The sequence below is a fragment of the Tinamus guttatus genome, unplaced genomic scaffold, assembly GCF_059628265.1.
Source record: "Tinamus guttatus ecotype Peru unplaced genomic scaffold, ASM5962826v1 Tinamus_guttatus_pri_ptg000451l, whole genome shotgun sequence".
Taxonomy (NCBI): domain Eukaryota; kingdom Metazoa; phylum Chordata; class Aves; order Tinamiformes; family Tinamidae; genus Tinamus; species Tinamus guttatus.
This window is the reverse complement of record NW_028288985.1, coordinates 1,517,141-1,529,488: the sequence shown is the minus strand read 5'-3', so window position 1 is coordinate 1,529,488 and position 12,348 is coordinate 1,517,141. Positions and strand designations below refer to the sequence as shown.

The 12,348-nt window shown below is 37.8% G+C and overlaps 1 protein-coding gene across 3 annotated transcripts in view; it reads left to right on the top strand.

Annotated features, from left to right (window-relative positions):
- Nucleotides 1-11,721, top strand: part of TASOR (transcription activation suppressor) — a 29,173-nt gene extending 17,452 nt beyond the window's left edge. Inside the window, exons 15-24 of one of the 3 annotated variants that reach the window (XM_010218935.2) lie at nt 4-449; nt 2,860-3,004; nt 4,364-4,420; nt 6,690-7,630; nt 8,165-8,287; nt 8,813-8,972; nt 9,641-9,749; nt 9,913-10,091; nt 10,177-10,335; nt 10,987-11,721. In XM_010218935.2, coding sequence (XP_010217237.2) covers nt 4-449; nt 2,860-3,004; nt 4,364-4,420; nt 6,690-7,630; nt 8,165-8,287; nt 8,813-8,972; nt 9,641-9,749; nt 9,913-10,091; nt 10,177-10,335; nt 10,987-11,531 — 2,864 coding nt within the window. In that variant the 3' untranslated portion in view covers nt 11,532-11,721. Of the gene's footprint in view, nt 1-3; nt 450-2,859; nt 3,005-4,363; nt 4,421-6,689; nt 7,631-8,164; nt 8,288-8,812; nt 8,973-9,640; nt 9,750-9,912; nt 10,092-10,176; nt 10,336-10,707; nt 10,960-10,986 lie in introns of those variants that run through there. The other 2 variants (XM_088532041.1, XM_088532040.1) reach the window with 2 other exon arrangements.
- The last annotated feature ends 627 nt before the right edge of the window (nt 11,722-12,348 follow it).

Sequence of the window (12,348 nt, the reverse complement as noted above, 5' to 3'; positions counted from 1 at the left end):
AAGGGGGCAGAACCTCGGAATTGCCACACTCTGTTTTCTCAGTTATTACTGGTCTTGGTGGACATGATACTGACTTGAGGCTGCAAGATGTATCTGACCCTGCGGTTACTGACACACATGGCCTCGTTAAAGTGCTATTAGAAACACTAGCTAGTGCAGGACGCTTGGATTCATCGTTGGCACAGTCTGTAAATCAAGCTTTAGGATTAAGCACTGATGATGACATTGAAGAGGATACGAGACAAAAATATGAATATGAATCCATTCCAGCACAAGACAAAGATGGTCATGAGCTTCCTAATACTGCTCAGGCTGAAAATGTTAACTTTAAGGACCCACAGAGCCCACTGATACTGGACACTGATGCAGCATGTTTCCCCTACCCTGTTGATGTTGATCTGCGGCTTCCAGCTAATGAAGTAGGCCTTGAACATATGCTACGTATGCAAGTAAGTGAAACTGCCATGTGGGTAGTAACAAGTGTACTATTTTTCATAGATATCAGAATGAATGAAAAAACTTCTATTTTGTTGCATCAAAAAACCAATAAGTACTGATTTTTTGTGATGATAATTTTGCTTGACAGGGTTTTATACAGAAAATACTTTTTTTTTTTTTTTTATTGTGAAAGATATTCCTGGTTCTTTATGTCTCTTCTTTCTGTAAGAAGCTTTAACTGAGAATACCAGAAAGATACAAAGCAAACTGGCCAGTCTTCCTCACACAGCTTTTCGGTAACTATCATACCTGGTACTGTAGCAGCAGGCAACAAAATTTACCTGTTACTGAATGTGCTATATCATAATCTTTACATGTTTGCTGAGACCAAAGCCTTGAAGTTTTTTTTTTTTTTTTTTTTTAAACTCATGAAAATCAGATATTCTGGCCTTGCTTACCAGGTGGTTTAATGAAGCAGTTACAGCATTACCCATAAATGAGTTTGCATCCTGTCTTTCTGGCTTCTTCCATCCTTTGGGCTAATTCTTGATCTAGGTAGAGTGTTGGGGATTCCTGTACCTGAAACAAAGTAAGGAGACGTTTGAGAGCATCTTCTGCAGTTAGTTGCTTTGCTGTAATTTTTCTGGACAGTGGAAGGCGGAAGCAACTGCTGTTCCACATGAGCCCTCTTGGTGTAGTGGTCCTGGGACAGGCCATTCACGGTTGACTGTTACTAGCTGGTTGTGATTTCTGACACCTCACTCCACTGAAAAGATGACAGGTGGATGACAACTGTGGCATGGTTCAGTGCTCTTCATCATTATTCAGTTCCTCTGGGATTTCCCCTCTTAGTCTTTTTACAGAGGCGATACAGAGGCAATTTGGCTACATCAGACTTACTGTTACGATTATGTCCCATCTTAAGTCACAGAAAAGACATATTTTCTTATTTCTGTTGTTTGGAACTGTTTTAGGGACCAGGCTCCTGCCAGAGCTAAGTTGACATCATCTCTCTCCAAGTTTAGAAGTCTGGAATTCTTCCTCGTCTTCCTGCAAAATACAAATCAAAAATAAATTTATCAGTCCCAGGCAGAGTATTTTCGAGACCTTTTTCCACTCAAGTAAGAAAGAGAAGGAGGTGAAACTGCATTCCGTATTTGGTGTTTAGAGCTGCCTGGCGGTGACTTAAAACATCCTTCTGCACGGGTTTGCAACAGTTGTTCTAAAGAAGCAGAGTGAGAGTTGGGCTTCCTTTTAGTAATACCTGTCCTTTGTCTTGAGGGAGCAGATTGCCAAAAGTCAGTCAGTTGTCCTTGGAACTAAATAAGCTCTCTCATATTTAAGAAAGGTGGTGGAGTGGGTTAGCAGCAGTTCACTCCTAAATTTCTTAGTCTTAACTCTTTGCAAGTTAGTGACCTTTTCTGTCAGCAGTATTGAAGGGTGATTCTTCATGATTTTCCACCCTAAGCATCAAGCATACATTTGCTCTGATTGCAGCCCCAGCTCCAGTTTTTGGAAGTTGCTCATGGCCCAGCCTCTCCACAATGGAGACTCTCTGTGACATAGCACAAAGGAGCAGGCATTTCACAGGGCTAGCAAGTGGCATTCGCTTGCATAACACTAAAGTGAGCATTTTTTGGCTGTGTGCTGAGGAAAAGATAATGTGCTTGTTTCAGTGTGTGACTGAGAAAGAATTGCTGGCATGTGCCTAGCAGAAGGGCTTTCTTGTGTAGATACGATGATGTAGATGTTGAGCACTGTGGGGTAGCTGTGTTCCATGCACGCTCACCATGTTTCATAGAACTGTGAGGCCCGCCTTTCAAAAAAAACTCCTGAGTTCAGGGCTCAAGAGTTCCCCATTGCCCTGCTATTCGGTGATATTCATGTGACAGAGGAGTTATTTTATGGTCTCTATGGGTGGTACTTCTACCTAAAGCCCAGTTTCTAAGTCACTGAGCAGGAAAGACTCTGCCTTCACTGTAAGTGATGCTATTTGCTATGAGAACTTTTAACTATCTGGAATTCAAGATGAAATTGGATCGTTCAAGGATGTAGTTACAGGCAGTTTCTCAAAAATACCACCGTTTCATAGCTTGATAGCTCTAAAAAAAATAGGCTAAGCTGCAGCTTCAGTGTTTTCTTACACTACCTTTCCCTCCTCTCTCTATTCCTCTTCCAATTCTGTTCTCTAAGACTTAGGACTTACTGATAGATGATCAGCAAAGATGTCTATGTCAAACTATTGAATAGGAAAATGAAACCTGATTTCAATACTTCTGTCTTTGACCTGGCTTGACTTGGCTGATTTCCATTACACTGGTAAACTCTGGCACATTCTTATTGTTCATCTGTTTAGTGTTTGTAAGCTTGATAACTAAATAAGCAAAACCAGTTCTGAACTGAAATTTTGTTGTTTTTTAGGAAGCAAGCACTGGAAGTGTTAGTAGTTTTGAAGAATACAGTCCCTGCCCCAGTACACCTATAGAACATAGTTATCGCAGGCAACATTCCAACTCAAATAGCACAGGAGAAATTGGGATGCACTGGAAACTTATTCCCATTACAGGTAAGAGGGTGATTAACTCTTACGTTGCTGCACATGGTGCAACAAATTGTTTTCTAAAGGTTTGTATCTCTTGTCCCATTCTTGGGTCTCGTGTTTTGGTACACAAGTATATGACCTACTGTGCAGTTGTTTCTAATATTCGAATAGCTTGGAAATGTCCTGGATGAAAACATTTCAGGTACTGGTTGATACGTTTTGTTTTGGGTACATATTGACCATTCAGGAATGCTGATTCTTATGTATTTATCAGTCAAGGTATGCAGCTGTTCTGAACTTGGTGTTTGAACTTGGACCTTTCAGTATAATTTCAACTACTAATTTAGAAAAATCATGAAAAAAGTCATCCATATGCAAAGCATGTGTTATCCATATACAAAGTAGTCCACTTCTTACTGCATCAAGTTCTTCTTTTAGAAGTGCTATGTGGTCTTTGTCTTTATGTAAACTTTTATTTCTTGAATATTATAAAAAAGTTTCTGTTCTGCTACTCTACTACTTGATGAGTCAACAGAATCAATTCTTAGGAAGACTTAACAGGATGTATTTGGATGGTGTGGAGACTGGTTGATAGGAGCAATCATCAGGAGTTCTAAATTCGCAGCTGGAAATCAAGCCCTCTTATGACCAATCCAAGATAGAAGGGTTTAACTTTACAGACTGAATAAAAAGTGCCTAATTTCTGATAATCTTCTAGAAATACTGGAATCTCTTTTATGCTCTTTTCATATCCATCCTGCTGTGTTGTTCTGCAGGTTTCTTCTTTTTCTTTTTTCTTTTTTTTTCCCTCCATGCCTGAGAGGGGAGGAGAGCAGGGGAAATACCTTTCCCTCCATAGTATTCATAGAGCTTTCAGAGAAATGGTTGGGAAATTTTGGATCGCATCTGCAGCTTCTTCATGTTGAACATAAATATCTGTTCTGTCATTTTGCTAAGTAATCAAGACTGTAAAGTTGCTTGGGTAGAATATGTTTCTTTTGCTCTTGGAGGAAATTGCAAACATAAGATGGCAGAAGTAACAAGCAAAGCGATGATTACGCAGCTCAAAAATTCACATGGATGTAGGAGTTAGCACAAGGGTTTGACTGTTGCCACTTCGCACAGTCATCTGAGAGGTGCTTGCACTTTGCCATTCTTACTAGAAAGTAAAGTTTTCTCTGAAGTCTGCTTTAAAGTCTGCTGTTCTCCAGAGGTGTAAAAGACTAGGGCATTGCTGGATTTCTTAAGTTTCTTAAGGAGATCACTTCTTCAAATTAGCTCTTACTACAATAAGTACTGACTAGTATCTGCAGTATGATCATGTAAAAGGTACTGTATAAATACCTAGAAAGTCTACAAATGCTAACTGCTGCTCTCCTTCAGGAGGGGCAGGAAGAGGTCAAGAGGATCAACTGGAAAAGCATGAAGATAAGCAAACAGGTGAGAAGAGTGGATGTTTTTTGCATATGTCATTATGGCCTAAAGTACCAAGCAGCTAATATCTCACCTACTGTGGAATTCTCTTTAGAACACTTAGGATGAGATCAGTAATATGGCCTTCAGGGAATGAATTCATTTTATTGAATTACATCAAGAAGGCTCTAGGAGGGTCAGAAGAGCCTTTAAAATTTTAGGCTACTGGTGCCCGATTTTATTTGGCATCTCTTCCTGTATCAAGAGCCCTTGAGTTTTCATCCCGAGGAATTTATGATCTATTCAGTGGTCTAATTTAGAGGAAGCTGCTGTTCTTTTCTGGCTCTGTACATCTGGTGACTTGCCTGTTCCTCTTGGTTGTAGCAGGGTATCTGTAGAAGGGAATTCTGAGAATATCAGTCTTACCTCTCCATCTTTACACAATTACACAAATTAGCAATCTCTCGTTTTCATCTTTTTTAAAGAGAAATATGTTCTACTTCTAACACAGAGGTCATATTCAGCTGAACTTATTCTGAGAACTTCACTCTCTGTAGCTTTTGGCTTGATGGGGAGCTTATCTTGTTGCTGCCCTGATTACGCCTCGGGAAAGGTCCGAGTAGAGTTAGTCGTAGGTCCTCAGCTCTTCGGGGCTGCTACTGTGCCATGTCATTGTTCGTTGCTTCGTGCTTACATGATGTAAACTTCTGACAATCGCAAGCAAACCGGAGCTATGCTTCTAAAGGTAGGTTGTGCCCGTGTGTCCCAGCAAATGCATGGGAGTGATTTTTGGCTTCAGACATTCAGCCCAGAATTTGTTCTTGCATGTTCTTCCTTGTCATGCAAGAGAAGACTAATGCAGTAATAAGTTTGATGAACATTGATCTTGCATACTAAGAAACAGAATGCTCTAAGCTTTCTTGTCAGGTATTATTTGAGTTTCTGATTTCAAAACAAAAATGCCCAAGAACTCTGTCTCTCTCTGGAGTCACTGTAGAATGACCTCATTTAAAAGCTTTGAAGATGTCTGCAAGGACAGTAGCTTTCTTTGGCAGCTGTGAAATAGCCTTTCTTTCCAAGATTGTGTTCAGGTTGTCATTTTTCTAACTTCTCTGACATAGCTGGTTACACCAGGCATGACTAAGGAAGGATGTATTCAAAACCATACATTGTGCTTTAATAGATGAACTTTCTATTCTGTTAAGTACAGTAGTACAATATTTCTTGAAGACAATAGTGATATAGCTTGTAAGTGTCAAGCAGATCAAGAAGAATGAGAAACAATCTATTCTTTAGCACCTTGTGTCTCAAGGTAGGTTAAACTGAGTTTACTCTGTTAACATTATGATTTGGAACACACTTTCAAGTCTTTTACAGCTAGAATACTTGACTATGCAAATGTCAACAATGAAGGACAGCAACAGAAAACCAGGTTCAAAGTAAAATAAATAGAACTAATTTGAATGACCTGATTTATCTTTGCTTTTAAAGAAACCTAAAAATTTATTTGATGAATCTGTTTTGAAGGGTGAAGGAAAAGCCCTTAGTTTCCTTGATTAAAGAAGAGAAACCACATTTTTGGTTTCTCTCTAATGGCATAAAATGTCTACAAGCTGCCACTGTGGCCCTCAAGAGGGCATCTTCTTAGTGGCAGGTTTTTTCCCTTTAGCTTTCCCTTTAGCAAAATATTTATGAAACACATACATGCAGAAATACATATAAATATCTGAATATGTCTTAAAACTTTCACAGTATGAAGATCAGGAAGTATGTTTTTTTTTTTTTTGAAGCAAATTTAACAAAGTTTTGAATGCAGGTGGTAAACTGGCTGGCAGAAATGATCTCTGAGGTTACAGCATACTGCAGATCAATAAGTATCGTAAGATTTGTATCAAACGTTTATGCAAAAAGCTTCTGATTTGTGAGGTTGGACATACAGGATTTTAAATTTGCAGTTTAATTCTCTAAGGTGGTGTGTGGCTAAATATACTTTCTGGAAGTCTCAGGATTACTGTCTGGCAGCTAAATGAAATATCTCAATTTGTCACCCTGCTGCTGTGGTTAATGTCATCTCTGGAAGAATTGCTTGCATCCTGCTTTTCTGAGCAAACTTTGAATTTGTTGCTGTATGGTATGAGAGATTTTCTAGATTCTCAGCTACTTGTTTTGTATACTTAAATTGAGTGGGGGGTGGGACTAATACCATCTGAAAACTGCCTTTCCATGTTTTTATCAATCACATATTACTGTCCGTTTTTCAAATATGAGATGATAATGATTGACTCTCTCTATATAGGTCTGAAATCACCAGAGGAATCACCGGTGTATATACAGCCAAAGGATGCTTTTCCTAATGACCCCCGGGTCATAAATAGACAGAGAAGTTCTGATTATCAGTTTTCATACTCTGACTTTGAAGACACGCAAAAGGAGACAGCAGAAGATGGACTTCATACAAGACAAGTGGAAACACTTGACGATCAGTGTGGGCTATCGGATCAGCCTTTTACTGCTAAGCATTCCATAAGTGCAATAATAGAGACTACACTATTAGAAGAATATAATCTCTTTGCAAGAAAGATTCAGGAAATTTTGCAGCAAAAGAATATTGCGTATGTCAGTGGAATGTCCACACCGGTCTTCTCAGCTCAAGAGAGGATAACGAGACTTTCTGAATACCTGTGTTTACAGGCTTCAGAGATTTCTGTCCAAGAATATATAGAGAGACTGAGTGAGAAGCTGAACAGTGTTATTTTGTCCTCTTCATGCAGCAGGCATCTCCCACCAGTGAATTCCAGTCCTGAGAGTGCAGATGTGGTTACTGCCCCAGCCCTGACTCTTCCATCAGAAGCCCTGCCGGCTGGCAGGGACTTGGGCACGGCGTTATCATCAGAACCTTTGTGCAATAATGTGAAGGATGCAGATACTGGCAAGCAGTGTTCATCAAGCTTGCCCTTAGGAAAGGAGGAATTGGATCGTGCGAATGCCAAAATAGAGGATGAGCTGACATCTGATCAGACATCTTCCAGTGGTGATCTGATAGAGCCACCAGAAAAGACTGAGAAATCCCCAGAGAACTTAAGCATTTCAACTCAACCAGCCCTTTCTGATTTTATAAGCCAGTTAAAACCTGAAGTATTTAACAGTTTGGTCAAAATTATTAAAGATGTACAGAAGAACACTGTGAAATTTTATATTCATGAAGAGGAGGAAAGCACACTCTGCAAAGAAATCAAGGTAAATACTTTCTAGTGCATCCTAAGTACATGTTAAAATATAAGGATATGCAGGGTGTTTCAAATGAGAATGCACAAGATTGGACTTGCGAACATGGTTAGAAATTTGCTTCAAAAGAAGATTTTTGATTGAATTGCCAAACTAGGCTGTCCTGTTTCATTTTCGAGATTTCAAGCTAGTCTTACTTAGCTTGCACATATCTCTTAATTTTTCCTAATTAAGAGTTTTGGTAATTTATTGAGGTTGCTGTCTTTTATATAAGACTAAAGTTACAAGTGAAATAATAGTAATTTCTGTTTTTATTTGAGAACTTGTGCAGGTTTGGTAGGCCGTCAGTGGCCCCTTAATGTGCTATTCTGTAAGAAGGACTTTAGCTAAAGCAGCCTATTTTTATATCACTATGTATTTCTTGTTAATATATCAGAAAGACAAGAAAAGCAGTCCCTGAGTTGCATTTGAATGGAAAACCATTGTGGGATTGTTTTGGTCTAACCACCTTTTTGCTTCTTCTTCACCAACCCCTCTCTGGTATAGGAGTATCTGACAAAACTAGGTAATACAGAGTGCTGTCCAGAACAGTTCCTTAAAAGAAGAGCTGCGCTAGATAAACTGTTGATAATTATTCAAAATGAAGACATTGCCAACCTCATCCATAAGGTAATTCACAAATAAAGGAGTGCTGTAAAGAATGCCTGCTAAAATACAGTAAGGGGAACTCATTTTGAATAAGATTATTTTCTCATAGCATTTAAAGAAAGAGCTATGTTTAGTTGCTTTGTGAAAAACAAAACTGGTGGTAACAGTATCTAGTCTTGCTTGCTACATCATGAAACAATGTTACCTGCTTCCAAATACATGTTTTAATGCATATTTATTCTTGCTAGTTATGCCAACGTGTAGTTTATACATATAGAGGCTGAATTAGTTTTACTTCTAGTTCTGTGATGCTCATGTGGCAAGTGAAGGCAGCTGTCCAGTGACAAGGTATTCCTGACATCTGTGGGTTATGAGCACATATTGGACAGAAGGTCCAAAATAGTAACTCAGAAAATGTATTTTGAAGTTTGATGCTTAGTATTTGATATTTTAGGTAGCAGAGAAAAATTTTTCCGTTTTCTTTTATGATGTATTTATTTTATTTTCCTTGCTTACACATCTGTGATTTGAAACATTCTTAAACAGATACCTGGCTTGGTAACTTTGAAGAGGCTTTCTTGTGTCAGCTTTGCGGGTGTCGATAGCTTGGATGATGTGAAAAATCACACTTACAATGAATTGTTTGTGTCTGGGGGTTTTATTGTGTCAGATGAATCTGTCCTTAATCCAGAGTCCATCACAGTAGGTAAGTAGGGCTGGCAGCGTGCGTGTCGTCTTCTTTCTTTGCCTTATTAAGTTTCAATTTCAGCATTTGACCAAGAGGCTCTGTTCAGAGGAGTAAAGAATTAACTTTGCCATCAGATAGTTATCAAAGACACTATTGCAAGCGTTTTTTGCAGAGCTAGTGTAGTGTCTTTCTTACCTCATTGATTGGCTTTTGTTTTGGAGAACATTTCTGGAGAACATGTGAACTTGGAGACTATGGTAATTATTAAGCAACCTGGTCTTTCCTTTCTGTGTTAAGACTGTGTAGTTCTGCATAGCAACCTTTTATTCTTTGTCCATAAATAATCTAGCCAAAAATACTGGAAAAACACTTTAAAATGGAGTGATGATTTATAAGAAGCTGGTATTAGCCACAGAGATCATGCATGGTAGAACTCAACTTTTATGTAAGTAGCCACCAGTGGTATGGATCTGACCTACCAAAAAAAAAAGACTCAGTTTTGGAATATGGTCAATAACTTGACCTGCTAGGAAGAAGAAAACCTAAAGAACTGGAGGTAATGTTCATGTCTGTGCAACTACTAAAGATAGTAACTGCAAGAATAGCTTTTTATGTATGCACTTACATAGTTTTTTTGACTTTTGTACCACAAAATTTAACTTTTATTTCAAATATTTCCAAAACAGATAAACTAAAACAGTTCTTGAAGTTTCTTGAGGATCTCAATACTCCTGATGGAAAATGGCAGTGGAAAGTTCACTGCAAAATACATAAAAAACTTAAAGAGCTGGGGAGGTAAGCAGTGTTCTTCAAATACCAGCAGATAAAATGATTCTGTTTTTAAATTGTGTTCTAAAAAATCTAATAAAATAGAACTCAATGTTATGTTCATCTCTTGGTCTGCATTTAAGACTGACCTTAAATCAAGTACCTCTTCAATAATGGGTTTCTATTTCAGAATGAATGCTAATGCCCTGAGTCTCCTGACACTTTTGAATACCTATCAAAAGAAGCACTTGGTTGAAATTCTTTCTTACCATAACTGTGATTCTCAAACTCGAAATGCTCCAGAATTAGACTGTCTTATCAGGCTCCAGGCTCAAAATATACAACAGAGACATGTTGTCTTCTTAACAGGTAAAAAGTAAAATACAGAAACTTGGTATTCAGGAAGGAAGCCAAGTGGCACACACTAATATAAAATCTCCTTCTATGCATTTAGAAAAGAACCTCAAAACACTTTCCAGTTATGCTGACAATGGAATAGTAGTTGCAACTGTGGATGACTTAATGCAAAATTTTAGAAGTCTTGTTGGGTATCACAACTCAGTTACTGAAGAAAACAGCCTCCCTCCCTCTGATGTTCACGAAAGACAATCAGGTAATATTACAAGCAATAAAGCTTTTTCCCTGTCTATTTAGATGTATGGGGTGGAGGTCTTTGAAACTGTGGCTTTGCTGTTCCTGTAAAAGAACACTACAGAGGGCAAGGAAAACCCAACTCTCAAGCTACTCTTTTCTATTTTAAGTGATGGGGAAAGCAGCCGGGATGGAATGCCAAAAGAGATTTTAAATACATAATTACAGTCTAACATGGTATCTGAGAAGGTAGACGAGTGCCAAAGTGGCATTCTGTTCTGTTTACAGGAAGGGATAAGCTTAATCATAGTGTTTTAGAAACTAAGGACTGAAATGCCAGTAATTGTAGTCCTTTAATTGTCTGATCAAATACTGACCTACTGTATAACTTTAGATGCTGTTTTGACATTAACCCCTTTGGAGCTGGGAGTTGGGATTTCCCAACACTAAACATGAACACAGTGCGCAGAAGCTTTTAGCATCGGAGTAACTGGACACTCACACAGAGGGTTAAGTGTGTATGTTGAGTAAGTGAACAAGAGTGCAGAAGACCAAGACTTAAGTGATATTGGACTTACAGACCTGAAGCGTAACACTCTGTGAGTAGTGTATAGCTTTTTTAATAAAAGTTTGTATTTCAGTAGAATAGGACTTCTCTCTTTTTCTAATGTAGTTCTTGTAGCAAACGATGAAAAGGATGAGGACATGTCTCTGGATTCAGGGGATGAAACATCACAAATAGAAATCTGCAATGATGCCTCTAAGTATGATACTCATTTTGAAGCTTTGCAGAGAGAGGCCAAGGGACTAGTTTCAAAAGGAAGCTGCATATCTGTTACAGAGGTGTCTCCTGAAGCACAAACTGGTTTGGTGGAAGAGACTTCTAAAATTGACTTGGAGGGGATACTACCAATTATACCAGTTTCTACAATATGCTCTGCTGAAGGAGAAAAACACAATTCAGTGGAACAAGTTCCTTTCAATAACTTGCAATTTTATAGCAGACAATTAAACATGTCCCATCAATTCAGTCACTTTAATGTACTCACTCATCAGACTTTTCTGGGAACAACATACCCAATTTCTACAAGTCAAAGCCAAGAAGGGGGCAGTTACTTATCTGATTGCAGTCAGAGCATGGACATGGAAAAATCATCATTGCCTGGTAGCTGGGATAGAAATTGGGACTCTTCCAGGCCATATTCAAAACAGAAATAAATTCACAAGTATCTTTTTATAAGTTGCTGTGGACTTTTCTGTTTCTAAAATGGTGGATTAACAATTTCTATTTTATTCTGGAACAAAATGTTTCTTTCCCTTTATCTCAAATGTTTTCTTGTCTTATTTAAATCATGATGGCCTGTACTTGTTGAAAGCATCTGAAAACTGAAATAAATATATATTTTTTAACATTTATTGTACTTGAATTATCTTGTTTGTTGGCACTTTTAAGTTTCTACATTTGTATTTTTCTTGTACTTGGGCTTCAGTTTGAAGTCTGTTCTAATGTAAAGTTGAATGTTTGCCTAAAATATGTGAAACAGCAATTTTTTTAATTGTAATAGTATCCAAATCCCTTTACATAAATATCAAAATTTATGTATTTATTTGACATTTGACACAAATTTTGTACAAGTGTTTTTACATACTATAAGGCAGTGTAGTTATTTTAATGAAAATATACTGGATTTTGGCTAAATACCTCAATTAAAATAACCAATGGTGCAGTTCCATTACAAAATAAACTCTTAATGCACAAGGAACTTGTTAACAATTTGCATTGTCTGTGTTTTTATATTGTTTTCCAAATACATAAAGTATACACAAACTATTTCAGGAACAGCAATCTTGTGTGTTTAATATCTGATGTTTCATGCTTATTACAAAACCAATATGATTCTTATAACGTGTATGTTGCCATTTTTATTTAGGACAAATACCATTGGGAAGGTGGTAGTGTGGTAGCTTTAAAAAAAAAAAAAAACCCTAGAGATGAAGGTTTTACCTTTATTAAACTCTTGTTTTGTGATTTATC